Here is a 27055-nt window from a genome sequence, read left to right as displayed (position 1 = left end):
GAAAGGGCGTCAAAGTGCACCGACCAGCAGCGGCGAGAGCGGCGGGTTGCAAGACAGAGAGGATGGGTAGAGAAGTAAGGTAGCTAGTTAGGTCTAGATAGGAAGAAGCCCGCAAGCAACACGTTCCCGAGAACAGAATAGACGAAGGTAGAAGAATAAGATAAACACGAGAGACAAGAGCTAGAGGGTGCACCTCAGGCGTGAGGGCAGAGAGTGTTGAACGGATGGACGAACTGGGGAGATTTGGTGGTTTTGAGCATGAGCCATGACATGCTCTTTCGATGTCAACCGCCTCAATCCGGTTAGCGTCCTCCCCAAACCACCTCAGGGATTCTAGAACTGCGGTTTATCTACTTTTAGTTGTTACGTCTAGCTGATCGTCCATCAGAGCTCCTCCATTTTGCTTTTGGGAACTCCGTATGACACTTTATTGATTGTCAAACATGGTTTTCCTCTCAAATCATACTTTTCAATCAAACAAACTCCCAGCTCCCGGTCCAGATCTAGGTATGTCGACATTCTGAGCAATACCACTATTGACGCCCGTTACCTCTCTCCGTCCACTCATGTTGCCTGGTTCTGTTTGCCCTGACTAAGCCGCCTGGCAGCGACTTTAGTTAACTAACTACTAGTTAACTAGTTAGTTAGTTAGTGTTACCTGTACCCAATCTTGCGCAATAGGCAGGGGCATAGCTCCTGTACCAGTAGTTACATTGGAGACTTCTACTAGCAGTAGCTGACCGGTCTACGCTACGTCTGGGCCTCGATGTGATACACGGCGCCAGCTCTTATAGTGCGTATTGAAGAAATGGCTTATCAGTCCATTGGTGGTTACAATATTGCTTCATAGCTTACATACATTGTATTGTATACAAGGAAATCGGTTGGGTATCAGGGTACTGAGGACTTGAATCCTCAATGCTTCTATAGCGTCGCCCACGGCCGTCTTGACCCATGACCGACGGGTCATGAAGTATGTCCATGCAAGGATGGAACAACTCATGTCACAACTCACTATGACAACGATCTCGCATCATCCAGATTACAGAGCCGGGAATTGGGAGGCTCCGTCTTTTCACCCAGCAAGGGTGATTATCGGGTTTGGTTCTTCATAAGCGATGGCTTTATCTGTTCTTCCGAATTGCGCATCCGTCCTTTGATGCGCGAACCCTCCTTAATCAAAGGTGATCTTCTTTCCTTGACCTTCGACAATGGCCCCACTGAGCTTCTGGACAGTCTCTTGGTCGTATCTGGTATAATCTGGCTTTCCTTGCCTAGCCTTGCCCGGTCGCGACTGGCGAGATTGCTGACCCGTCGAGTCGTGCTCTGCAGGCTCAACCTCGCTGATGTCTGAGGTATCGTTCTTCTTGCTTTCGCCGTCCTTACCAAATCGCTTCTTATAGCGCGTCGTGGCATCTTCGGCAAATTCCATACGCATCCGTCTACCGAGCAGGTTGTTCACCCACACTCTCCTCTGTCGCGGCTTCTTGGACTTTTTGCGGCTTTCAGTGTCGGACTCCTCTTCCTCTTCATCATCCTCCTTAACCAGCACGTAGCCCTTCACCGCTGCTTCGGCTGCTGCAAGATCCTCAAACACTACCCAAGCATAACCCTTGCATTTGCCGGAGTCTTGGAATGTGGCCACATGTACATTTGCAATGGTCCCGCATTGGGAAAAGTGCTCTTCGATGAGCTCCTTCGTAGCGTCGAAGCCGAGGTTGCCGACAAATATCCGCTTTGACGGGGGGTTTCCAGATGCTGCCCCCGAATTGCCCTGACCCTCTCCCTGGGGCTTCTCGGGCCTTCCGGAAAAATTTTTTGCATCTTTGATGAGCACGCGACGTCCAGTGAGAAGCTGTTCACTGAGGCCCATTGCCTCCTGGGCGGCCTTCTGCGTGGAGAAGTCGACGTAAGCAAATCCCTTATTCTGGGCTTTTCCGTGCTTATCACCAGACTTGGGCATGTGAATTCTTGTGATGGTCGTATCTGTAAAGGAGCAGTTGGTCGTCAAGAACTTGCGCACGTCTTCTTTCGTCGCGAAAAATGGCAGGTTTCCGATCCAAATGCCATAGTCGGAGCGCTTCTGAGCGTTGGCAGCGTTGTCTTTGTCTACAGGGGTCTCCTTTGTTTGCTTCTCCGTAGTGGTTTCCGAGGGGCCTTCTGCGGCCTTCTTTTTGAGCTTTCGCAGAGCCTTCTTTGAGGGAGGCTCGGGTGCAGAAACGTCGATCTCGATCTCCGAGACCTCTGGGAGCTTGCGCTTTTTGTGATTTTCCTCACCTATTCCAGCCATGGTGTGGTAGGTGAAGTAATATGGAATAGAAGTTATATCTCACAGAAATAGAGAAATCAAGGCAATGGGAGGGAAAGAAGACCTTCACTTGAAAGAAAAGAAGTTTGATAGCGGAGGGAAACTTTTTTTTACGGCAGGCAGAAACTCTCCGCCTCAACACCAGATCCTCCAGATCGGCGGACCGCTTTAACGTGACCGGCCCAAACACGGCCATCTCGAGCCTCAGCCTTCGCTTCTGTCTGCCCCTTTCACCCGCCCACGACTCTGCAACTCGAGGCGCCATCCAGGTTTCTCATTGCTTACTTTGCTCATTTGTGATCATGTCGCATGCCATTGATGATGCCCAATCCGTGACTGAAAGTCTCCCGGATGCCCCCGGGGGCGCTCCTACCAAACAGTCGTACCGATCATTCAAGTGAGTGTATTCTCCTGAAAGCCTGGGGCGGCGCGTTACTAATTCGACCGACCTACGATCTAGAAAAAAGTTTGCGAAGCTAAAGGTCAAATTCGAGCTTCAGATGCGAGAGAGCGAGTCCCTCATCCGTGAAGGGTTGCGTATCGAAGATCTATCCAAGAGGATTCAGGCACAGAATGAGTATGTTGCGCGTCCTTGTCTATAACTTGCCGTCGGTCGCTTACAATTGATTCAATCGTAGTCAGTTATTAGAAGTCCTGCTGGAGTTCAACGACAGTCTCCATGTATCCCCAAGTCTGCGATACGATCTTAGCGCGCCGGAAGATCAATCATTTTTACCACCGCCCGAGCGAGACATTCCGAATTCGTACAACGATCCTGCTGTAGCGAGCTCTGTTTTACAGGAAGCCAAAGCCAGACTGGCTGCTGGGCGTCTGTCCAGCGATGCCTATCGTGAGGTGGAAGATGATGTAAAGCGCGGTCAGGCCTTTGCACCTCGCATGCAGTACGGCACTCTGTCGACATTCCCCCATTCCGCGCCTCTGCAGCCAGAGAATCCCGACGATTATAATCCCGCGCAAGAACTTGGGTTCCTCACTCCCGAGTATGAGACTGAATATTGCCTGGCTTTAGATGCTAAATTGGGCGACGACGAGGCCTTGGAGCAGCTCGAGTGCGTTCCTAAGAAGCCATCACTAGCCGAACGCGAGAGAGAAGCTGCTCTTCGGAGCCACGTCTCTGTGCACAATTGGTTACGCCAGAATCAACCTCAGATATTCCTGCAGGACAACGAAAACGCCTCGGAAAAGTCCGGCTCTCGACCCTCCAATCTACGCACTTCTAAGAGGGCGCCGGCTCAAACACGCAAAGATGAGGACATGTATGATGATGACAGTATTCTGGAAACTGCTTCAACCTCTGGAGGCGTGAGAGGCAAGCGCAAGCGCGATGAAGATACCGGTTATCGGCCCAAGGGTGGCAGCAGTCGCTCAAACCGGAAGAAGAAGGATGATGAGAATGCCACTCCCAAGCGCCCTTCGAAGCGATCTTCGGGCGTAGGTGCGTGATATTCCCGGTAACTAATACTGAACCTTTCCCTTTGTATCAATACAGACATTTTTATCACGCTCTTTCGATCTTCTTGGCCATTCATGTTTGCAAGTTTCATCAGACCACGTCAGATAGTGATGCTTTTCCACTAGTCGAGGTGGACAGGCGTACTGCACGCTATGGGTGTTATCGAAAGGGCCTTCTCTCAGTTCGCAACCACGCATTTCCTATATCCGTATTCATCTGATTCATTGCTGTACTATGTGTTGGAGCGGCGGCTTCGCTTTCTTACGCTCGCCCATGCTGCTCTTATGATGTGCTATACCTCAACAATAATAACTCAAACCTCATAAGTAGATGTCGCAAACCACAAGTGAAAGCGGTCATATCAGACCCGACAGATATACAAAGTAGACTAGTAGTAGTTTTAACAATGCTAGTGTGTTGCTGTTCTCCCGGATTGGGAATGCGGCTTCACGTGCGTCTCCACCAGCAGTTTGCCTGGTTTGCTTGGCATGCCGAAAGTCTTGTCCGACTTAGAGCTCCAATACTCCGAATTCTCACAAACGCCCTCTACCAGAACGCGATAGAATCGATTGCTCGGCCACTGATAATTCTCAGAGCGGCACACAGATCTCTACACTATGGCCATTACAATCCTCCCTCCGGTTGTGGAGGATGTCGACGTTCCCTACTCCGACTCGGAAGACGATGCCATGTCCGTGGATTCAGATGGAGGAGTAGATCTAGCAGCGGGAGATGGCACAAGACCTAGCAAGCGACCTCGTTTAGTGGAGGGAACAAATATCGGTGCTGGAGTTCTTACACCGGGTGAAATCGTAACAGATGACCCGCAATGGATGAGGTTGGTTGGAACCGACTGCCATATCAGCTCAACGCGCAATTGATTGACACTTGACCGCAGAGGACACGGCACATACACGAACCCACTATCTACCTCCATCATCGCCACCGTCGCCGGTACGGTTCAGAAGACCAACAAATTGCTCTCCGTCCAGCCCCTCCGGGCCCGTTATACGCCTGAGATCGGTGACCTGGTGGTGGGGCGCATTGTCGAGGTGCAGTCTCGCCGATGGAAGGTTGATGTCGCCGCCCCCCTTCTCGCACAGCTTCCTCTCTCCGCTATCAACTTGCCCGGTGGTATCTTGCGTCGACGAACGAGTGCTGATGAACTACAAATCCGAACCTTCTTCAGCGAGGGTGACCTCGTCGTTGCCGAAGTCCAGACGGTACATTCCGACGGAGGCGCATCGCTTCACACCCGGTCGTTGAAATATGGTAAATTGAGAAACGGCGTGTTTCTTGCGGTGACGGGGACAGGTGGCAGTGGTGCGTCCAGCTCGTCGGTCAAAGGCACTTCTGGGGCAAGCGCTACGGGGGCGGGAGCGGGAGGTGCAGCGGGTGCCGGTGGAGTGGTTCGGTCGCGCAGACAGGTCTGGACGATCAATACAGCCAACGGTGGTGGGGATGTGGATGTGATTTTGGGAGTCAATGGGTACATTTGGATATCTAAGCACGCCGATGGAGCGGCTGCGGCATCGTCGACAACGGAGAACGTGTCCATCACGCGCATGGAGGAGATGGTGTCGAGCTCCATCTACTCGAGCCAAAACGATGATATTCCGCCACAGACGCGCCGGGAGATTGCCCGGTTGGCGCAGTGCATTCGGGTGCTTGTCAACGGAGGGGTCCGGGTGGACGAGGAGACAGTGATGGGAGCCTATGAAGCCAGCCTACAGGTGGATCTGGAAGTGGGCGACGAGGAAGATGAAGAAGATCGGGGAAAGGAGGGCAGAGAATATCTGGAGGGCGACAAGTCTCGCCGGATTCTGGATTTGGTGCTACAACAACTGTAGGGTTGTATATGGCTTTTCGAACCTTTCGCTAGTAATTCTCGTGAGAATAGATACCCCGGCAATGGACAAATATTCCTGCCTCTCCTGCTTCACCCAGTAATGGTGTGTAGTAGAGTTTCATTTGAGATCAATTAGTTAGGATCTTCTTCGGTCTTTCTTCAATCTTGTGATGCCTTCAACTTTTGCCTTTTTGGGGCTGATAAGCCAGACCCCGCATCACGTGGCGATAACAGGGCTGATTATTGGCAGATCCAGAAGAACATCATCATCAATCACTATAACAGTAGAGGAATTCAGGTAAAGTTAGTGTAGAGTCGATCAGAAGATAAGAAACCAAAAGTAACCAAGCAGAGGAGTCGCACACACAATTCAGGGATCCGAGCGAGGGTGGCGTTGACCAGGAAGGGGGTGTGACCAGTTGACTGCCGCACATTTGGGTGGTTATTCTGGTGTTATTATTCTCTTGATTCTTGCTCTCTTCACTCTCTCGCTTCCTCTTCTTACCTTCACACCCACTGGGGATTTCCATCAACACTTCTTGTTTTCTTCCAGCCTTACCATGTCCTTCGTCTCAGAATCACTCTTTCTACTGTCTACCATCACGTTCACCATACCCTCAGTATAGCCCAACCGGGTTCTGCCGGCTGCACTTGGTGTTGCCTTGCTTCCACTGCCTACCGGCTGGTCTTAGTTCACTAAGTTATACTTGTGTCTTCATTCCGGTCTCCCTCTGGCTTATTCATAAGAACTTCTCGGATACATCATCCCGCATTTTCTCCCGTGAAAATTCTTCTTGCACTTAAGCAACCCTTCCTCTTGCAATCACCGTTCAGCTGGTTGACATTGGGCGTATCTACAATCATGCCGGACCTGCGCCGTCAAGTGCTGGAGAGTGGCAAAACCATCTCTCGCAAAGCCGCTTCCCGCGAAGGCTCTCGTCGTACTTCGCGCGCCAACTCTGCCCAGAATTCCCGCCATTCCTCTCAGAATCAGAGCCGATATGCATCGGACGAGGAAGATATTGACAGTCTAAGCGATGATACGGCAATGAGGTGAGCACTCCACGATCGCTGCCTTTCCCCCTTTCCATGTATTTTTTCTTGGGTTTCCCCCTCCAAACGGAATGATGTCATCGTCGTTCGTCCTCTCTGTGTGCTCTGTTACTAATGCGTGTTTTACGACCCAGCATTGGCTCGTTGGACGATCTAACCGATAACCCCGATCTGGACAACCATGACTGGGTTGAGGAGCTTGGGGATGTCATCCAGGATATTCTGGACCGCAAACGCAGTAGCAATCTGAGCCGCGAAGAGGCATACGCTGCGTTTTGCCGACTGGCCAAATATCACTATGTCGAGGAACAAATTCACGGTCGCGTTCTCGACCTGGTAGCGGCATTCAACCGCAGTATCAAGTTCGAGACCAGTGTGCGCGAAACCACCCTGGCACTCCGTGCCATCGAGCTTCTCGCCGTTTCAGCCTACGACAATACTATCTACGAGCATGTCGAGCCCTTGCTGACCCGTACTGTGCGAGATTCTACGTCTAACACCGTCAAGGCAGCGGCGATTCACTGTCTGGGTGTCTGTACCATTCATGCAGGCGCTAGCGAAGACGGAATCCTCGACCAGATGACGTTCTTCTTGGATATTGCTGCCTCCGACGGGCAGTCAATCGGTGCTGGGGATGACGTAGCCAGTGTTGTTGCTGCTTTGCAAGAATGGGGCACGCTTGCGACCTACATTGACGATCTTGAAGGCGAAAGCGAGGAAGCCGTGCAGATTTTCATGGATCAGCTGGACAGTGGCGATTCTGCGGTTCAAATTGCTGCCGGCGAGAACATTGCGCTTTTGTACGAGAAGAGTTATACCCCACAGGAGGATGACGAGGACGACGACGAGGTCGAGGAGGAAGAATCAGAAGAGGAGTCCTTCTTGTCTGGAGGTCGTGGAAACGGCCCCAAGTTGATTAAGCGCTACAACGCCTACCATAACACGCACGAGCTCGAACAGCAACTCCAATCGCTGGCGAAAGTCCACAGCAAACGGATTAGCAAACGCGATAAGAAGAGTCTACACAGCAGCTTCGCCTCCATCCTAACGACGGTGGAGAATCCTCGTCGGGGACCTATGTATAACACCGCCATTGACCAAGACACCAATCGCCACTACGGCAGCAAGCTGACGGTCAAGATCGGCCGGCAGGGCGTGATGAATATCGATCGCTGGTGGAAATGGACGCGGCTGAGCTCGCTTCGACGCACTCTGCAGGGCGGCTTCGTGGCACACTACTATCAAGGCAACCGTGCCGTGCTGGAAAGCCTTCCGGTGATCATGCGCATGGACACGCCGTCGGACCGAGGGTATGCCAAGCGTACGACCAAACATCGGGATAGTCGACGGTGGGCGGTCCATGAGGCCTCGGACGAGGATTAGAGACATGTGATGCACTTATTGTTCTACTGGATTTAAGTTTGATTCCCTGTTGCGTTAGATTTATTGCAGCGTCCGTTGTGAATCATTGCCTCTTTTTGGTGTAATCTACTTGTACCCGTTTCTCGAACACATGACTCGCCGCAGGTAGCAGTGTGATAGAAACGAATAAAAGCATCCATCCATTCATCCATCCATACATAAATGTGTATAGGAATGATTTTCAATTACTGCTATGTGATATTGCAACTTGACTATGTGTACATGATTATGACTATTTGATACAATACATACGCTCTACTACTACTACTACTACTACTACTACTACTACTACTACCATCCAATTTCAATAACTTGAAATCGTATGTCGAAAGCAACCAACTGAATGGGAACAATAATATCAGATCTAATGATACGCAATGAACAAGATAGTGAATGAATCAATAGTTCTAAATGAGTAGAGTCGTATACCGAGAGTAATGTAATAAGTTTTGAGTAGAAATCCACTACCTTCCCTCCTTATCCGATCCTCTACATACCACCATACCACCATACTCCTTCCGTATCTAACGATATCTGTTCTAGTAATGATCCCATCATATGTAAGATACACCAGACCCTACAGACACACAAAACAAAACATACACACACATCTCCCGCAATTTTAAGATAAAAAAAAACCCTAACAATTACTTCGTAAACACTGGTACCACGCCGGTCCAGGATCCCTTACTCCGTTCCTCCCAGTATCCATCCTTTCCAGACTTCAGTCGCCATACGGATTCATCGCCCGATGCATCGTTTACGGGTGTGAACCACCGCGGCGTCCAGGATTCGCCTGCGGCTTCCATCTCGCGACGACGCGCGCGCTGGCCTTCTTCCAGCTGCACCTTGACTGCTTCGGCTTGGTCGACGTCGCCGTCTTCGAGGGCGCGCTGGTCTGGACGGAGTCGCGAGTCAGTGACGGGGAGTTTGCCGTCCTCGATGGAGGTGACCTCGTTCAAGGTCGCCGCGAAGGCCGTGAGACCGTAGTGTTTGGGCGCGTTGGGGACAAGAGGTCCGGCGCTCCAGATGGTTCCCGAGGGGTTGCCGTTCTTGGTGAGGTCGAGGGAAGAGGTCCAGGTGCCGGTGAGACCCAGGGGCAGGTCGCGGCCGGAGGGATCCGTGGATTTGGTAGTGATGTCTTCGCTGCGGCCGGAGAACATGCCGCCGGCTTTGAAGGTGGAGAGGGAGCGATGGCCGGTGGTTTCGTTGACAACGACCATTTCGCCGACGGGCTCGACATACTTCTCGCCGGCGATGATGTTGCGCAGGAAGGAGGTGGCCTGGGCCCAGCTGAAGTGTTCGCCGGTGGTGTGGAGGGTCAGGCGCATCTTGCCTTCAGTGATGATTTCGGCGGATTTACCCCAGAATTTCTGCGTCGGCATGGGGGATTGCGTGAGGCTCCAGTCTTTGCTGTCGGCCTGGTAGGCAAGCTGAACAGGGCGATGCGAAACCTTTTCGGCAATGAAGCGGAAGCCAAGGTCTTCACGAACGAGCTCATAGGTCTCGCCGAGCATGGGGTTGAAGGGTTTGCGAATGGAGCGCTCGCGGACCCGGTTGCTGGAGATGGGGGAGAGGGCGAATGCGGTCACGTACATCAGGCGTTCAACGGGGTCGGAGGCGCTGGCGGCGCGGTCGAGCAGGGTAGAGTATTCCAAAACTTCAGCGGCGCGCTGAAGCAGCGACAGGGGCTCGTTGGAGGAAACGGGCATGGAGATCTGCGACAGGTCCTTACCGACGTTCTTGCGGAGGAAGCCAATCAGACTGGGGGGCATGACTGTCGGCGCCGTGATGTTGGTACGACGCTTCACCGGACTGAGTGGGAGCGGCGTGAGCGCTTTAGGGCGCGCGGGGAAGAGCGGCGAGAACTGATCGTGTCCAGCCGGCGCTTCGTCGGCCTCGTCCTCACTGTCAGAGGGAGCGTCGTCGACCATGGGTTCTTCTTCCACCTTGGGTTTCGAGTCCCACCCAGTCCGGTCGGAGGTGTTGTCGGCCGCTGCTTCGTCCTCGCTGTCGCCCTTGATTGTGAGAAGCGCATTGCCGTCATCTGCATCGAAGAATTCCTGGGAGACATCGGACTCAAAGCTGCGCCGCGCCTGCACGGTTGCGCCCGGAGGGTGTCGTCGCTGCTTGCTTTCGGAGATGAGGGTCGAGAACTCGCTGACGACCTGGTCCAGGTCGCGCAACACGGCCATCAGGTGTTCATGGACCTCCTCCATGGGATCCGGGTGGCTGACGACACTGCTGGGCTTACGATCGCCCGACAGGGACGCAGTGTCAAAGGCGCCCGGCACAGCCAGCTGTGAGGACATGGAGGCCATGGTGGTGGTGCGCTTGACACCGGGCTGCGTGGCCGTACTATTCTTGCGCTTCCAGAACGAGCGTTTGGCGTCCCCAGGCTCGTCTCCATTCAGATCCGTTGGCGTGCGATGCGGGCTAGGCGAGCGACCGCGCGGTTTCTCCGCGACATTGCCGCCCAGGTATTTGGGGTCAGTATCCTTGGCCAGGCGCCGGACGGCATCGCGCGACCCGGATACCTTACTCACAAGACCCTCCACCCGCTCCCATTCCCGTTCCTCGACGGCGTTCGGGATGATGCGCTGCGAGGGCACGCGCAGCAAGGGTTCGGACGGCAGGTTGAAGTCGTCAGCGACGGCCGTGGCAGGAGTCTTGGAGGACGGGGCGGAAGCCCGCTCCAGCGCCCGCTTCCAAGCGATGAATTCCTGGTCATTGTTGGCGCGAAGGTGCCAGACTTCGGTGCCGGAGTCGATGGAAATCTCGCGCGACTTTTCGTTGCATGCGACCGCGGCCAGCGACAAGGGGATGGATCCGCGAAGCGCGGCAGAATTCCGATCGTGGTAGTAGGACAACGTCGACGAGGTGTAGTTGAGGGAGAAGAAGCGACGCGCCCAGCCTTGATGACGCTTGCGCCGTCGTTTCTGGAGCAGACCAGTGTAGGTATTGAGGGAGTCCGGGTCGCTGGCGAGGGGCGGCGGCTGAGCGACGCTGTTGCCCCGTCGGCGGGCAGTCAGGGACTTGCCGGATTCGACGGTATCGGACCGTATAGGGTGGCTTGAGGCATGAGGGACGGGAACCGACTGTGGTGGGAGGGCGGTTGGGTAGGTGAGTAGGGCGAGGGTGACTGTTTTAGAGAGTTGCTTCGAGAAAGTATTATCAAAGACCAGGGCGTAATTCCCGCCCTCGTTGGCGGGTACTTCGTAGGTACCGCGGAAGATGCGCTCGGCCTCGCATTTGCCGATCCATTGGATCTGCTTCAGGCCAATGCCTGTCAGCTTCTCAATGACGGAGGCATTGGGTCGCGAGGCCGCAGCGCCAGCGGTCGCGGGCAGGTTCTCGTTAGAATCGGCGTTGGGGGAATCGGTGGCAGGTAAGTTGGTGCTGGAGCCCAGCACAGCCGAATGGCCGGGATGTTTGAAGATGCCGAAGTTAATGGACTTCTTGTGCGGTTGGATGCTCCAGGAAATGGTGTGGGCGGGCTTGACCGATACCCAGCGGACAAAGTAGGACTGTAGAGAGGGGCAACAGAGGCAGGTTAGTCCAATGCCATCAATCAATTGAATCGGCGTGTCATGCATCCATCCCCCTCCAACCCCTTACTTCAGTGTCAACATACCTTGCTGTGGATCTCCAGCTCCTCCATGGCCGCCATGGTTGCGCGAAAGGCGGTTGTTTATGTGGGGGGGGAGGGGGGAAAGACGACGAGGGAGAGGGAGCAATTGAGAAGAAGATGAGGAACGGAACCAAGCGGGCGATGGATCTTTTGAACGTCGGAAGATTGGCGAAGGAGCTGAAACAAAAAGGAGGGAATGATGGATCAGGCTGAGGCTCAGCTGTACGTCAGCCACGAGGCAGAGCAGCAGCAGCAGCTTTAAGAAGCAGATCTTACTAGTCAAGTCATGCAGCAGCCCGGGCTCACGTTGGACTGCGGGAACGATCGGATAAGGAGTCACGGGCCAGGAGTGACGGTGGAAAGAACGATCAAAGAGCGACGACAGGTGCGGTATTTTGAGTAAAAGGAGGGGAAGAGGGTAAGAAGCAGTTGAAGTAGTTAAGTTGTAGTTGAAGTGGTAGTAGAAGAACAAGGAGAAGGAGAAGGAGAAGAGGGAGGAGAGAGCAAGAGACCAGCAGGAGATGCGGAGAAGCCGAACACAAAACAGCCTCTCCTCTCCAGCCCGGCCGAGGAACAACCAAACAATTCGCCAGTGGAGGGATGTGCAGCTTTGCCCGCTTCACATGAAAGACGAGAAGAGAAGAAGATCAATAGTTCAGTCTTTAGTCCATCTCCGGCTGGTGATAACCTGGTTCCTGGTGGATCCATCCAATTTCCCTTTGACCTTTTTCTCTCTCGTTTTCTGGAATTCTTCGGGGTCTCACGGAAAAAGAAAAGCGTCAGGGGCAATCAATTCTCAAGATATCTGACGACAATAGTTTATGTTTATAGAACGATAGTAATACGAGTTGCTCCCAATGCAATGCACTGAATTTCTGTAGAATTCGCCTCCAGTCTTCAGTAATGAGATCATTTCGAACCCGCAACCATGAGACTGATGCTATGCGGATGCTAAATCAAAACTCTGCCTTATGATAAGACAAAAGAGAGAGAGAGAGAAAAAGAGGATGAATAGAAGACATGAAAATACACAGGAGGGAAAAACCAAGAATCCCGACCTCATCCAGCAATCAAAAAAAGAGGTTAAAACGTCCCGAGGAATATTACACACAGTATACAGAAGGAAAGAAGGAAAAGAAACCATCACCATCACCATCACCATCACCATCACCATCACCGCCGCTTGCCGGCCTGCATGTTGGTGAACAACAACTTGAAACCATTGCACAGGGCCCGCATGTCTGGGTAAGGGTTGCGCTGCAGCTCATATCCTTGAGGGATCACCTTCACCGGCCAGCTGTGCAGCGGTGCCTTCTCACCTGCCTTGAAGCACAGGAAGAAGTAGCCTGCATGTTTGGGGTCGATGCAGAAGGCGTAGGCCGATCGCCGAGGGTTGGCCTTGGTGTATGTTTCCAACCAGGAGTCTAAAGAAAAGTTAGTGGCCATCACAACATAATCGGTGTCCAACCGATAGAAAGAAAAGAAGAGAACTTACAGGTGGCGTCCTTGTTGCCGTCTTGGTACTTTTCATGCAACATCATCTCATCCACCTTCTTGGTCATCGCCTTGACGTGGTTGAAGATCAAATCATCCAGATCACTGTACGTGTAGCGTCCGCCCACCTTCAGCGTCCGTCCCACGGAAAATTCGTTCTCCTTGTCCAGCTCCAGCACGTCGATATGCTGGAAGATGCCGTCGGACACCTTCCAAGTCACCGCCAGATGGTCCGGTCCCTTGGATGAGGGTCGGATCACCACATCTCCCCGGCTCTGCGACCCCAAGAACTCCTCCGCCTGCGTCGAGTTGAACGGCCGGAACATCGGGTGCTTGATCACTCGCATCGTCCGTCCGCCGCTCTGCGTCTTCTCCTGCTGCGCTTCCCGGTCCTGCGCCTCCTGCCGGTCGTCCCATTCTCCTTGCAGTCGGTCTGGCGTCCGTAGCACCGGCCGGCTGACCTGCTCCTCTCGCAGCGAGACATTGCACAGGAAGTTCTTGCGATTCAGGAAGAGCACCTTGGCCGGTAGCGTCTGGTGGATCTGGTACAGCGCTCGGACGGGAATATCATACCGGTCGGTCAGCTCCGACTCGGGCACCAGTGCGTCGATGCCACAGTCCAGCTTGCCGTCAATGTGATCGTCCGTGATCCGCTTGATGGAGATGGGCACCACCATACCCTCCGACAATGTCTCTGCCGTCTCACCCGTGAGCATGGTGAAGATGTCATCCGTGCTGAGGAAGACGAATTGCTTCCGTAGTTCCTCGTACGGCTGTTGCAGCTCCGCCCGGATCGTCTCCAGTGTCGCTCGCTTGCGCTGATTCAGGTTCTTCTCCAATTGCTCGGCGTACTCCTCCAGAATCAAGTCGTTCACTCGATCCTGTGCCTCCTCGCGGAACAGTTTGCGCACAATTGCCCCCGGTCCATTCTCGTCCGTCTCCGCCTTGATGTCCTCTTCGTCCAGTTCCAGCGCGTCGGCCGCCATCTTGCGCGCAATATCGTAGTCTTCGGGGTGCACACGCGTGTTGTCCAGCGGATCCGCATCCGGATCAGCGTTCTCAAAGTCGATGTACAAGAAGCTGGCGCAGTTGTTCCACACCTTCACGCCCATGGCCGGATACTGGGCATTCACACCTAGCAGCTCTGCCCGATTGTTGACCACGCCGCCGTTCATGTTCACGATCTTGAGCAGGTGCGCAGCCTTACGGGGTCCCAGACCACAGACGTACGGCAGGAGATTGGCCGTCGCCGTATCTGTGACGGCTTCGTTGATGTCCACGCCCACCAGGTTCACCATGTCCACCAGCGCGGTCTCCAACTGCTTCAGCAACAGATCCTGGGAGACAAGCTGCTGGCCCGGCTTGAACTGGATGGACACGATGTCCCGGCCCAGAGACGCGTATTCTTTCAGCGGGCTCTGCAGGTACTTGGCCAAGGCCACACAGTAATGGGTCAAGGGGGCGAAGCTAGGGTGGTCCTTCTTCGCACGCTCGCTGTGCTGATAGAGTCGGGCCACCTCGTCATTGACAATCACCACCTCCAAACGGTCACTGACCTCATCATCGCGGTCGTCGGTGTAAAGCGCGCCGCGGAGGTCTTGCCGCTCCACGACCTCGGTCAGCAGCTTATACAGGCGACGGGTCTCCGGCGACATGCCGGACACACCGATGACATCGGGACGGCGACGCTTCACAAGCTCGGTGAAAGCCGCGACATCCTTGCCGTCGGCAATGCTACGGTCGCGATCACCAATAGAGAGGTCCGTAAACTTCCCATTCTCCAGCACACGTCCGTCCTCTTCGATGTAGGCCCAGTGAATGGGCTCACGCCCGACTATGCCGGAACCAGTGGACAGAGCCAGCACGCGCGGCACGGTACCTAGGATCATACCCTTAGGCTTGTAAGGGGCTTGATCAAGTCGCTGCGAGAACGCCTCGCGACACTCCTTCGCCACATGGTTCTCGCATTCCTGACGGATGTTTTCCTTGACACTGCGGTTGATCAGCCGCTCAAGCTTGCCGAGAGCCAGGTCCAGCACATCGCGACGCGTGCGATTCCACACGTCTGCCAGTTCACTGTAGTTGTCCGACTCGATGTCTTGGTAGAGGCGTTGCCGGAAGTGGTCGAAGTTCTCAAAGCGGACCTTCACTTCCACCAATCCTTCCTCTTCGGCCTTGAGCATGCGAAGGTACAGTTCGGGCCGACGGGCAATGTCGCTAAGTTGCTGGTTCCGTAGGTACTTGAATTCGTAGTACGGGTGCTGCTCGTCAATGCGGCGCAGACCCTTCTCGGTGCGGAAGCAGTCCACTGCGCCATTCATGTAGTACGCTTGTCGGACAACCTTGCGCATTTTGGGGCTCATCACGATCTCCTCTGCGAACATGGTCTTCGCAGCCTTGACCACATGGGACGAATTGGAGAAGTCGTTGTCGACGAACGAGTCCGCCAACTCATCCGGCTGCTCTGCGGGATCTTCAGTGTACTGGCGGCGGCCTTCCTTCAGGGCATTCTGTGCGAATGCATCTGCAGTGATACCAAAGGCGCGGACGAGACCGTAAGCCTTGCCATTCCGGACGCGCTCAAAGAATGTCTTGCTGGACGCTTTCCGGCGTTGGGTTTCGCCGTTCGCTTCCCCATTCATGAGGGTCATATCCCTCAGCTGAGACGCATACTGGAAATGAATGTAGTCCTGAATATCCTGAAGCTCCTCCATCGTCACCGCGGTCGGGAGCATCTCCTCCACAAGGGGATCATTCACGCTGAAAAGACTTTGTAAGTTGTCAAAGGTCTTCTGGATCGTGGTACGTTTTTCCACGAGCGCCTTGAACTTGAGATCGTGGTCAAAAATGTCCCAGAGATCGGTCATGTTCAGTAGCTTTTCCGCCTTGATGGTGTACTGGGAGGCGTCCCCATCGTGGCCCGCTCCATCTACGGCCACCTTGGCAGCATGAATCATGTAGTCCTTCCGGTGCTGGAAGATGAATGGTACTTCCCAGTCGTCGGTGACCAGGAACTCCAGTACCTTGGCCACCGAGCGCTGGAAGGGCTCTCGTAGTTCGGGCTCGATCCGCTTCTTGAGGAGCATCAGGTTGGAAATCCAGGCTGCCTCTTCCCGGAACTGGTCTTCGGTCAGCACCACATTCCGGTAGGGCTTGCGGGCGATCTGATGTCGTTCGGGCTCGTCCAGCAGACGGATCTGGTTATCCTCCTCCGTCAACATCTTCTCGGCCAGCTGTGATGGCTCGAAGACATCCTTCAGGTCCAAGTGCTTTTCCTCATCCACTTCCTGTTCCTGCTCTTGCTCCTCCATCTCGAGGGCAAACAGATACTCGTTGCCGTCTCCGAACGCGGCGCGCATATCTTCGAGGGCGTTCTCGTCCAATCCGGTCGCATCGGTAACACCTAAGCCTCCCTTGGAGGTCCGAGTAACTTCTAAGTCCTCGCGCTCTCGCTGGAGTTCCTCGTCGGAGAAAACATCCTCTTCAATGAAGTCGTCCATCTCATCGTGCATGTGTCTCCGGTGGCCGGACCTCCCATAGTCGGCAGCGGGCTCCTCATCTTCGTCGGAGTTGAAAATATCGTCAATGCCTTGGGACGCTTGCCGGAGATCGCGATCCTTGTGACCGCGCTTCAGACGCTTAAACTTGGGCTGGTATACTAGTCAGAATCGCCCTGTGCAAAGGTACGAGATCAGTGGGGCAGCGTATGAGATGAACGTACTTCTCCAGCAGACGCCGACTGGAAGCTTGGGTTGAGTTCCCCAATAAGCTCCAAATCTTCCTCGTCCAGATGCTCATCTTCGCGTTCGCGATCCCTCTGCTTTCGCTTCTCCCGTCGGCGCTCGGCGCGCTCTTCTATTTCCTCGTCCTCGTCGACAATGAAACCCTCGCGGACCTGGAAGTGAGTCAGTACGGGGTCGGTTTGAGTAACAGAAAAAGTGGCGCATAATTGATCAAAGAGGGAGGCATACGGCGCGAGCAGCTTCCTCATCATCGTCATCATCGTCATCTTCTTCACTGGAGTCGTAATTGTTGTTGGTGCCAGCACCCTCCCGGACTTCGCCATCATAGTCATCGGCAAGCTCCTCCTCATTCTCCTCGTCATCAATCATGGCCTCCCCCTCGACCAGATCGCGAGCGCTCATCTTCGATTCTTAAAGTGTTGATGGTCTGACAATCCGGAGAATAAGAAAAAAGGGTGGATGAATGCAATCTGCGGAGACGGGATTTGGGGGTGGAAGAAGAGTCCTTGAGGAAAACGAGTCACGACAAGAAGCACCGCCACAGAAGACGGTCTCACACAGAAGGTGGCCAAGCACGAGGCTAAAAAGAAATGAAGAAAGGATGAGAGAGAATCTGGGCGGCTTTGGATGGACGAGACGAGATCCGATGGCTTGCAGCAAAGAGACGCTGTGGCGCGGACACTGGCTTCACCGCCCGCTGGAGCTGTGGCTGGAGAAGAGCTCTCACGTGGGGACACTAGCCCGTTGGGGTCTAGCTTTGAAGGGGACGGGAGAAGAGCCACTGGCGCAGATTGATAGGAAGTCATGTGATGTGCTGGACCCCTCGCTGAAACACTCGCTTTTCATTATTCTACAAGAAACTGACTTTTCTGGTTATTTAGGCCAGTACGAGAAGATTGCCGTAGATTGCGAGGGTGGCTGGAGTGATGTGATTCATTTCTCACTCCCGTTGCTGTGTTAAGGGTGAATACTGGATGGAGTACAATAGTCTAGCCATGACTTGCCAGACAAAGAGTGAGTGATAGACGGCGCCAACACCCATCGCTTGTTTCAGCGGTCGTCACTAGACAGACCTGGTCGCTCTATCTTTGTTTCGGGTTTCTCCCTGAATAGTAGAACTCTGGAAAAAATTCATCGTGTTGGATCCAAGTTGTCGACCTCCTGGCAGTGAGAAAAGAGAGGATCTCCTGTCGAACTACTTCAAGGCGTGTGCCTGGTTCCACTAAACTACTTGATCTCCGCCCCAACTTTCTCCTCCTCACGGCGTCCCCCAAAGCACGCCAAAACCGCTCCGACCACTCTCTTCCATTCTCATCCTTTACCCACTGGTTCAAGTCGCCGGTTTGAGGAGTATTCACTCACCTTCTCATCTCCATCCCCTGGTGAAGCTTCCAACTAATTTGAGCGCCTAAACGCCACCAGACCGGGGTCACCAAGTCCTCCACCAAAGAACACCCCCCACCTGCGCTCTCTCCCGAACCTCACGGCGCTTGTCCGGTGTCTCAGTGTCCAATAACTCCCCCGCCGCTGCTGGCCCAACGGTCGGACACTCGTCGACTTTTTTTGACCGTTTCGCTGACTAGCAAACTCATCCTCTGGGCATCTTCAACCATAAATTCACTCGCGAGACGGTACTTTTTACCTGGAACTGCTTCGTCTCCTTTACCGTCGCTGTACTCCTCCTTTCCTTCCTCCCCACCGTCTCTTCCTATATTCCAAGGCACGGTGCGCAGCATCGCTCCTGTGACACAAATATGGCCGATCAATTCAAGGCGCGAACGCTGAAGCGCAAGAACGTCAAAGGCCTTGCCCTGAACGCAGCTCCGAAGCCCGCCTCCAATAACTCCGATGGCGATGCTCAAGCTCCAGGCGCCATTGGGAATACCGACAGCAACCGCACCGATACTCTGGAGATCGGACTCGAGTTCCGTCTCGACCTGCGTAGCGAGGACTTGGTTACGCTGAAGGAGCTGGGTGCTGGAAATGGTGGTACGGTCTCAAAGGTCATGCACGCCTCCACGAAGGTGGTCATGGCTCGAAAGGTGCGTGCCTTCTAGAGACCCTCGTCGTCCGTGCTTTGCCGTAGACCCGGCACGTATACTGACCCCGTCATCCTAGATCATCCGTGTCGACGCAAAGGAGAATGTCAGGAAGCAGATCTTGCGGGAGCTCCAGGTTGGCCATGACTGCAATTCCCCCCACATTGTCACCTTCTATGGTGCCTTCCAGAATGAAGCCCGAGATATTGTCTTGTGTATGGAGTATATGGATTGCGGGTAAGGGAGCCGGCGTCTTTCTTTTTCAACTTCTAATTTCAAGCTAACCTGGGACCCTTGCATGATAGCTCACTCGATCGCATATCCAAGGACTTTGGTCCCGTGCGGGTAGATGTGCTGGGCAAGATCACCGAGTCTGTCCTAGCCGGTCTGGTGTATCTTTACGAAGCTCATCGCATCATGCATCGTGATATCAAGCCATCCAACATTCTCGTCAACTCGCGCGGCAACATCAAGCTCTGCGACTTTGGCGTTGCAACTGAGACAGTCAACTCGATCGCCGATACGTTCGTTGGCACGTCCACCTACATGGCCCCCGAGCGTATTCAGGGTGGTGCGTACACGGTGCGCTCGGATGTGTGGAGTGTCGGATTGACGGTGATGGAATTGGCGGTTGGTCGCTTCCCCTTCGACACGTCGGACTCGTCAGCAGGCGACCGTGCCAGCGCCGGCCCGATGGGCATTCTGGATCTGCTGCAGCAGATCGTGCACGAGCCCGCTCCGAAGTTGCCCAAGAGCGACGCCTTCCCTCCCATCCTGCACGAGTTTGTCGCCAAATGTCTCCTCAAGAAGTCCGAGGAACGCCCCACGCCTCGCGAGCTTTATGTATGTCCCACCCCTTATGTCCGCTTTTGGACTGCTGGCTTGAGCCGGATTTGACTGATAGCCGATCTAGGATAAGGACGCGTTCCTGCAGGCCGCCAAGCGGACGCCAGTTGATCTCCAAGAATGGGCCATCAGCATGATGGAGCGACACAACCGCAAGTCGTACTTGGCTCCTCCGCCGCCCAAGTCGCTCAAGGACGAGCCCCCGGCTGCGCGATCTACTCCGTCCCCGAAGCCTCAACCCCAGCCGCAGCCCAGCAGCAAGCCGATGCGCACTCCCCAGTACGCCCCCAGCGACATTTCCTCCAGCATGGGCCGCAACAGCCCCTCGCAGTACCAGTACAACTATGCCCCCGCGAACCCGTCTCCGCGTCCACCCCGGTCGACACGCTCGCCTCCCATCTCTCTCGAGCATCTGTCGTTGGAAGATGAGTATCGCTCCGGTCGTCGTCCCTCGCGGACTCCCGTCGGGGGCCCTTCTTCCGGGTTGGAACCACCCATGCACCCGATGGGATCTCGGTCTGCCAGCTCACACAACACGAAGTCGCGAATGCCTCTACAGTCAGCAGCGCTGCCCGTGCGAAACACGCCTCCCCCGAACGGGCCGCCGCCCTCTGCTTCTGGAAACGGATCCTGGCAGCGGCAGCCAAACTCCATGCGCGGGGACCATATGACGGGTGCTGTCTAGACTTCAGAGCCCCCATATACCACCTTTTACCCTCCGCCTCTTCCTTAACTTCCCTTCGCCCATCCTTCTCCTCCCCTCCTCTTCTAGAAGTCCGTGGATGTGACGCACTGACAAATCAATGACACCCACACCCACCAACACACCGCTACTTGCTTGAAGCATGAACCCCTTGAACCATGTATCCCATCCAACCCACATGATGTATGTCCATGACAAACACACACAGAACACACATATTGCATCGGCAGGGCGTATTCATTCATTGGCCTTTTCTTTTCTTTTCCCTTTTCTTCTTTTTTCTTTCTTCGTCTCATTTGTCATATCTCTTTCTGTCAGATATACATACATTCACATAGCTTTTTTCTTTTATTACCTTTTTTCTCCATGTTACTTCCTGCGTATTATAGGTCATTCTTCCCATATAGCTGATTGTAAGTACCTTTTGTGTATGCCACTTCTCTAGGCCGGTTACTGGTTGGTTATGCTTCATTGCTCGATAGCATGAAAAGACGGGGACGAAATACAAGTAAAGTAAGCACGATGAGTTGCCATAATATATTACACTACTGTAATTTGTAGCGTAATACATGGTTAGTGGTGAGGAACAAGTCGAAACGGAGACTGTTAATTTTTTTTGTCAGGTGATTGTACATAGGTTATAGCAAAGACTAAAGACAACTTTATGGTTGACGTCTATCAACATCCGATGCATGCTTTAGATTGACTACGACCTATTGCACCAGAATAAAATATAATAACCGTGCCAGTCAATGTTCTGCTGCGTTTTCGATGCTAGACAGTAAGATAGTATGGAGTAAATGATCATGACGACCCTGCCTTTCCTGGGGAAAGTCAACAGATAAAACATCGAGCAAACGCAAAAGTCACACAAATACACACAATAGCGAAGCATAAACACCGCACCGAATCATGCAGGTTAGGAAAAGAGGAAATCCCATCACACCATACGAGAGACGTAGAGAATAGCGCCAAATGGCAAACAAGAAGCTAACGATGATAGACGGTCAGAAAGCCGCACATGCGACAGCAAACACAACCCAACATCATACTGGATGGACCCTTCTACTCATGCCCGTTCATCATTCCCCTGTAACCCGGAACCCGATGACGCCAACAAGAGAAAAACGCAAAGACCAAAAAGCACGCACACAACACTCAGTAGTCTGTCAAAGAGCTGGATCTTCGGCATGCATGGGTCACAGCACAGGACACTCATGGGCGAAGACTGAGGAGAGAAAAGAAGATGATAGACAAATCGCCACTACTTCATCGCAAGCTCCGATCCACCCACTGGACTGGGACCCGGTGGAGCAGGGGCAATATTCGGACGCGGCGCCAACTCAACCATAGGGTGCTTTGCTCCTCGAGTGCTGCTTGAACCGCCACGGCCGGAAGCACCTCCGCCGCGTCCGTGAGAGGTCCCCGACGCACCACTGGCTTTCTCCTGCTCTGCCTGTTGACGAGCAGCTTTGCTGATACGCGGGCGACGAGTGGTACTGCCGCCGCGTGAGCCGGGGCCCCGAAGGGGAAGACCGGTTTCCTGGGATATCGGGACCGCAGCGGCCAAAGGCACCTGGTGATGGGATGTCAGAGGCCCTCGGCCACGACCACCACGTCCACGGCCGCGACCACGCTTGATCGTACCGTCGGCCCTATTGATAAATCATTAGCCTCTCAACCAGCCCCAAAGCAAGAGAATTCAATATCCCAAGAGTATAGTGCTTACCGTTCCACTTGGACCTTTTCACCCTCCGGCACCAGCGGCCCACTGTAGACAAAGAACCCGTCCTTACTGGCGGCCGCCTGTTCCTGCCAGGCCAACTCACTATCGTCCACGAACGGATCGTCTCGATCATACTCCTCCATTTTCTTCTTACGACGCTTCTTCTTCCCTTCCGGCTCGGCTCCATTCGAGCGGGCGGGCGCGGACGTCGCACCCTCCCCATCCATCTCGCTGTCCCGGTCAACCTCCATGCTCAAATCCTCATCCGCACTCTCTCCCGCCGAGAGACCACGTCCAATCGCCTTGTCGTTGCGCTCCAAGGCTGCTCCGGCCGCAGCTACCCGTGCCAGTCGTTCCTTGTGCGCAGCGAGGCGAGGATGTAGGGCCGCAAACCCATATTGCTCCTCCGCTAAACGGGCAAAGTTGATGATCTGATTTCCGTGACCCTGGATAGGGACGTGCAGGATGATACTCGGCACCTGGCGGTTACTCGAGTCGCCCGTGGATGAGCCACCATCCACCCCGAAGAGAGCATTGGAGATCAACCCAGAGCCTTGCGGTAGTGTAGGCGTTTCCTTGGCGGCCCGAGCCGGTTTGGGTGACGGCGCCTTCGAAGCAGGTACTGTTGAGGAGGGGGTTTTGGCTTCCTTCTTGGTCACCTTAGGGGCCGACGACGCAGCAGGTGCCTCGGGCTCCACATCCATGGGCGTGGGGCCAGGCGAGGGCGGTCGTTCATTAGGAGGTGCTGGGGTATGAGGTTCCGGGGCCGAAGGGGGAGGAAGAGACGGGGGTTGCGATTCCGGTGCCGATGTCCGTGACTCCTGAGGTGGCGGTGCTTGAACCGGTGTGGCATAGGGTGATCGATGAGCATATGGGGAAACCGGTCGTGGGGGTTGAGAGTGAGACTGCGGTTGCGGTTGCGGTTGTGGCGGAGTGGGAGCGATGGATGCGCCCGCGGGCGATGGAGAGTAGCTCGACGCACCATGAATGGGAGAGCCATACGGTCGAGGAGCATAGACAGGTGGCGACGAGGCAGCGGGCGGATCAATGATGCTAGCAATGGCTGGAGAGGCACTGGCGCGGTATGTCGGACGTGGTGAGATAGGTCGGGCCGGTGGACTAAAGGAGGGGCGCCCCGGAGGCGGCGCCGCAGCCAACGTCGGGGTCGGTGCAGGGGCCGGGGCCGGAGATGATGTGCCAAATGCCGACCGTATAGGATCGAAATTCTGACCACTAGTTCTTTGCGGCGGGGGGGCGGGCGGCTGGGAGTGAGGCCGCGGAGGAGGAGGTGCGGAGGGCATCAGGCCCGGATAAGGTGAGATGAGGGTTGTAGGGGCCACGGATGGCGGTGTTGGATGGGCCGAGGGTGGCAAAGACGGCGGGTTCAGGAGACGCGATGTCCCTTGAGACATCGGATCAGAATCTAATGTTTGTTTCCGCGGGCTCGTTATGGGAGTGCTTGGAGCGGGCGTCGAGGCCGGGGCTAGAGCTGGAGCGGGAGCTGGGGTTGGGGCCGGAGCTGCAGATGCAGCTGAGACTGCAGTGATAGGAGGACTGGTCGCAGGCCCTTCTGGAATGGCAGCAGGCGCAGGATTCGGTGAATGAGCAGGAAGCGCCGCAACACTGGGACTTTGATCGGGGGTGGCAGCCTCCAACTTGGGCTTCTTGCGAGTGTGAGAGGCGGCCGAATTGGGCGGGTTAGTAGACGTCGACGAGGACTTCTCTCGTTGGCGACGGCTGCCCCGTTTGGGCTCCAGCTTCTCCTCCTTCTCCTTCTCTTTTTCCTTTTCCTTTAATTCTTTGTCCTTGTCTTTTTCTTTCTCTCTGGTTTTGGGAGTTCGAACGGGTTCTTTCCGCTCGAGGTCGGGATCGTCTTCCTTTCTGCGACGCGACCGTCGGGTACGAGTTTCGCGGGCGGGATATTCGATGGAGGAACGCGACTCGTGTTCACCTGCTGCCGACAAAACAGATGGCTCTGTGGACATGGTGAAAAGGAGAGGAAGGGAGGGGAGGGAGCGAAGGGACGAATCAAAGCTGGTGGTCAAGCATCGAGTGTAAGGGCGAGGTTGGCTAGAGGGAAGAGTGGAGTGATGGACTGACGTCCCTGTGTAGTGAGGGTGGTGGTGGTTGGTGGTGAGGGAGATCAAACCCTTGTACTCAGAACAATTAAAATTAGATAACAAGGGAATTGAAAGCCGAATGAATGGAGATGAATAAGGGTTAAAAGAAGATGGTGGAGATGGAGAGGAGATTGGGGGGAAGTAGTAGAAAAGTTGAATGGCGATGAATGGATGGGGGGGAAGGGAGGGAAGATGAAGAAAGAGGGAAGGGAGAGAGAAAAGAGAGCGAGAGAGAGACAGCGAGAGGAAGAGAAGGGGAAGGCCGAGGGGGAGACAAACCAGATGGGAAACGCCGGGCCAGCAACTGCAAAAGAAGAACAAAATTGCAGTCGAGGAGAATGGGGGGAAAGGGGCGCTGTCGTGGATGGCAGCAGCAAGTATACGTTGCTAGATATACATACAGAAGAGTGATTTAGATAATGAAAAAAGAGAGGATGCTTGTCAAGCAAGTCCGACAGTGGGCGATGCAGCAACCGGGGAAAGCGTGTTAAAGTATGGCTGGGGTTCCATCTCGGCGGGTGCGCTTCTCGTTCCTTTCTTGGGCCGTTTGTATGGTTCGTTATCGCGTTTAGTTCCCTTCAGTTGCCTGCTTTCCTGGCCCCTCGAATGCGCCCCCACCCCGGGTGAACTATGGTCCATGTCATTGTTCATTTTCAGTAAAATGACATGGAATCATTTATATTCTGAAATACTCGCTAGACAAGGCCCTGTACCAGCAAGATTGGAGACAACAATGAGGGCAGCGCAAAGTCCCAGTTTCGATATCAGATCGGGTCACCTGATTCAACGTGCTTTACCCAATCGGGGGTGGTCAATCAGGTGAACCCACTAGTCCTATCGGGGACTAGGGTACCCCATTTTAGCTTTTGAGCCGCAGCTGACTCATCCTGCAATGTCCCTGTGCGGGCTGACTCAATGCTGACTCAGTTAAGCTTCCCGGGGATGGCTTCATTTCCGACGCTTTCGGCAGCTTTTCTTCCCCGCCAACCCCCCCCACCAACTCTCGACGCCATGGCCTTTCGCGGTGAACGTTTTGTCCTTGATCTGGGCTCGGACGACGAGTCCCCTTCAGCGGACTCTTACGATGGCGCTCAGGGTGCCTCGACCCTCAACATCCCCGGGATGATCGGCGAAATCCGTGAACGCTCCCCCGCCGCGGCGCCCGCCCCGCCTACGCCAAAACCAACCACCACCGGCTTTCCAGCTCATCGCCGTCGGGCCAAACCCTCTACTTTCAAACAGCGACGAGACCCAGCTGCTCCGTCTGCGTCCGCATCCACCTCGGCTTCTGCTCCCACTCCAAAGGACGAGAAAATGGCCATTGCGCAGGAAAATGCACGGCAACTGGCATCCATGTCCGATGCGCAGATTGAACATGAGCGCCAGGAGCTGATGGAATCCATGGACACGTCTCTACTTGAGCGCTTCCTCCGCCGAGCTCGTATCGACGCCGATGACACACCCACCAGCTCCAAACCCACTCGCGAACAACCAGCCACTACCGAACCAGAGCAAGACAACAGAAAGGAAGAAGAAGCTGCAGCTGCAGCACCTGCTCCTCCTTCACCACCAGCAACAACAAACCCAACAGCGCCCACCTCAACTACAACTCTCAAATCACCTTCTCCAAACAACGACTCCTCCCAAGATGACGTCCCTCCAACCCAAATTCCCTCCGACCTCCACGCCGCCGCCGAACTTCCCCCCTCAGGCAGCGTCCACTTTCCCACGCCTCCATCCCAAACATCTCCAATGCCCAACCTAGACCCATCATCACCCTCCTTCCTCTCCGACCTCCAAACCCACTACTTCCCCAATATCACACACGACCCCTCCGCCCTCTCCTGGCTTCAAACCCCCTCCGCTGACCCAGAAGACCCGGACTCTACGTCTGCCTACCACCCCGCCAGCAACGCCGAAGCCATCCACCCAGCCAATCTACGCTTCTCGCTCCTCGGCACGGTGCTCTCCCCATCAACATCTCTCTCCCTCCCCACGACCCTGGGCCTGCATCATCACGGCAAAGACCCCCACGCAGCCGGGTACACCATCCCCGAACTGACTATCCTGAGCCACTCAACGTTCCCGGCGCAACGGTGCATCGCGTGGCAGGTGCTCGGGCGGATTCTGTTCCGTCTGGGGAAGGGCCAGTTCGGAGAAAGAGGGAGTCCGCTGGTCGAGGGGTTGTGGTCTGTTGTAGAGAAGGAGGGTGTTGTGGCGGGTATGTTGGCTGAGGCGGATGGAGGAACTCCTGGGACGGGTTCGTCCCGTCGTGGTGGTGGACAGGAGAAAGAAGGTGTTGCAGAGAAGGCGACAGACAATGCTACTGCTACTGCTGGTGGTGGCAGTGGTAGTGGTCGTCGACAACATGCTAGTGCTACTGCGTGGGCGATCGAGGGTGTCTGGCTATGGCAGATGGGTGGCGGAGGTGACCGTGGCGTGTTGAAGGAGGGAGCAATTCGGTCTCAGTAATTAGTGACCGTATCTTGATTGATTAGCGCTTTCATACTAAAAGTTCAATCACCTGTCTACTATTAGTTAGACATGTATCATTGCAATTTTGCAGGTCTAAGTAATGCATATCCTCATAATAATAATCATGACTAGACTATATCCCGGTACAGCACCACCTCTCCAGAATCACACA

At 54.6% G+C, this 27055-nt stretch overlaps 9 protein-coding genes across 9 annotated transcripts; 5 read left to right on the top strand and 4 right to left on the bottom strand.

Annotated features, from left to right (window-relative positions):
- Nucleotides 1-780: 780 nt before the first annotated feature.
- On the bottom strand, nucleotides 781-2380 carry ASPBRDRAFT_37581 (putative RNA binding protein Rnp24). The gene has a single exon (XM_067623758.1). It carries the CDS (start codon nucleotides 2288-2290, stop codon nucleotides 1175-1177), a length of 1116 nt encoding a protein of 371 aa, XP_067485603.1. The 5' UTR covers nucleotides 2291-2380; the 3' UTR covers nucleotides 781-1174.
- A 118-nt stretch (nucleotides 2381-2498) lies between these two features.
- ASPBRDRAFT_143011 (uncharacterized protein) lies at nucleotides 2499-5714 on the top strand. Its single transcript, XM_067619205.1, has 5 exons — nucleotides 2499-2705; nucleotides 2769-2885; nucleotides 2947-3764; nucleotides 4377-4620; nucleotides 4681-5714. The coding sequence occupies exons 1-5, from the start codon at nucleotides 2611-2613 to the stop codon at nucleotides 5630-5632; spliced, it is 2226 nt and encodes a 741-aa protein (XP_067485602.1). The 5' UTR covers nucleotides 2499-2610; the 3' UTR covers nucleotides 5633-5714.
- Nucleotides 5715-6493: 779 nt separating this feature from the next.
- On the top strand, nucleotides 6494-8067 carry ASPBRDRAFT_25938 (IFRD domain-containing protein; the record flags this gene model as incomplete). The annotated part of the gene is made up of 2 exons (XM_067622223.1): nucleotides 6494-6684; nucleotides 6819-8067. The coding sequence occupies 2 exons, from the start codon at nucleotides 6494-6496 to the stop codon at nucleotides 8065-8067; spliced, it is 1440 nt and encodes a 479-aa protein (XP_067485601.1).
- Nucleotides 8068-8753: 686 nt separating this feature from the next.
- Nucleotides 8754-11776, bottom strand: ASPBRDRAFT_115287 (oxysterol-binding protein related protein OSH3; the record flags this gene model as incomplete). The annotated part of the gene is made up of 2 exons (XM_067616885.1): nucleotides 8754-11633; nucleotides 11741-11776. The coding sequence occupies 2 exons, from the start codon at nucleotides 11774-11776 to the stop codon at nucleotides 8754-8756; spliced, it is 2916 nt and encodes a 971-aa protein (XP_067485600.1).
- Nucleotides 11777-12484: 708 nt separating this feature from the next.
- Nucleotides 12485-17692, bottom strand: spt6 (chromatin-remodeling histone chaperone SPT6). Its single transcript, XM_067619636.1, has 4 exons — nucleotides 17203-17692; nucleotides 16953-17126; nucleotides 13233-16881; nucleotides 12485-13161 (listed from the first exon to the last, which is right to left on the bottom strand). The coding sequence occupies exons 1-4, from the start codon at nucleotides 17374-17376 to the stop codon at nucleotides 12911-12913; spliced, it is 4248 nt and encodes a 1415-aa protein (XP_067485599.1). The 5' UTR covers nucleotides 17377-17692; the 3' UTR covers nucleotides 12485-12910.
- Nucleotides 17693-18728: 1036 nt separating this feature from the next.
- On the top strand, nucleotides 18729-20544 carry ste7 (MAP kinase kinase Ste7; the record flags this gene model as incomplete). Its single annotated transcript, XM_067622222.1, has 4 exons — nucleotides 18729-19016; nucleotides 19093-19250; nucleotides 19319-19856; nucleotides 19927-20544. 4 exons carry the CDS (start codon nucleotides 18729-18731, stop codon nucleotides 20542-20544), a joined length of 1602 nt encoding a protein of 533 aa, XP_067485598.1.
- An 80-nt stretch (nucleotides 20545-20624) lies between these two features.
- Nucleotides 20625-21188, top strand: ASPBRDRAFT_267348 (uncharacterized protein). Its single transcript, XM_067622299.1, has one exon. It carries the CDS (start codon nucleotides 20705-20707, stop codon nucleotides 21005-21007), a length of 303 nt encoding a protein of 100 aa, XP_067485597.1. The 5' UTR covers nucleotides 20625-20704; the 3' UTR covers nucleotides 21008-21188.
- A 453-nt stretch (nucleotides 21189-21641) lies between these two features.
- Nucleotides 21642-24439, bottom strand: ASPBRDRAFT_267318 (uncharacterized protein). Its single transcript, XM_067622298.1, has 2 exons — nucleotides 22292-24439; nucleotides 21642-22217 (listed from the first exon to the last, which is right to left on the bottom strand). Exons 1-2 carry the CDS (start codon nucleotides 24271-24273, stop codon nucleotides 21827-21829), a joined length of 2373 nt encoding a protein of 790 aa, XP_067485596.1. The 5' UTR covers nucleotides 24274-24439; the 3' UTR covers nucleotides 21642-21826.
- Nucleotides 24440-25419: 980 nt separating this feature from the next.
- Nucleotides 25420-26880, top strand: ASPBRDRAFT_112847 (RPAP1 family protein; the record flags this gene model as incomplete). The annotated part of the gene is made up of 1 exon (XM_067616696.1): nucleotides 25420-26880. The coding sequence occupies one exon, from the start codon at nucleotides 25420-25422 to the stop codon at nucleotides 26878-26880; it is 1461 nt and encodes a 486-aa protein (XP_067485595.1).
- Nucleotides 26881-27055: the final 175 nt, after the last annotated feature.

Source organism: Aspergillus brasiliensis (assembly GCF_001889945.1).
Source record: "Aspergillus brasiliensis CBS 101740 unplaced genomic scaffold ASPBRscaffold_1, whole genome shotgun sequence".
NCBI classification, from domain to species: Eukaryota; Fungi; Ascomycota; class Eurotiomycetes; order Eurotiales; family Aspergillaceae; genus Aspergillus; species Aspergillus brasiliensis.
Note: the sequence above shows the minus strand (reverse complement) of the source record. Positions and strands in the feature narration are given on the sequence as shown.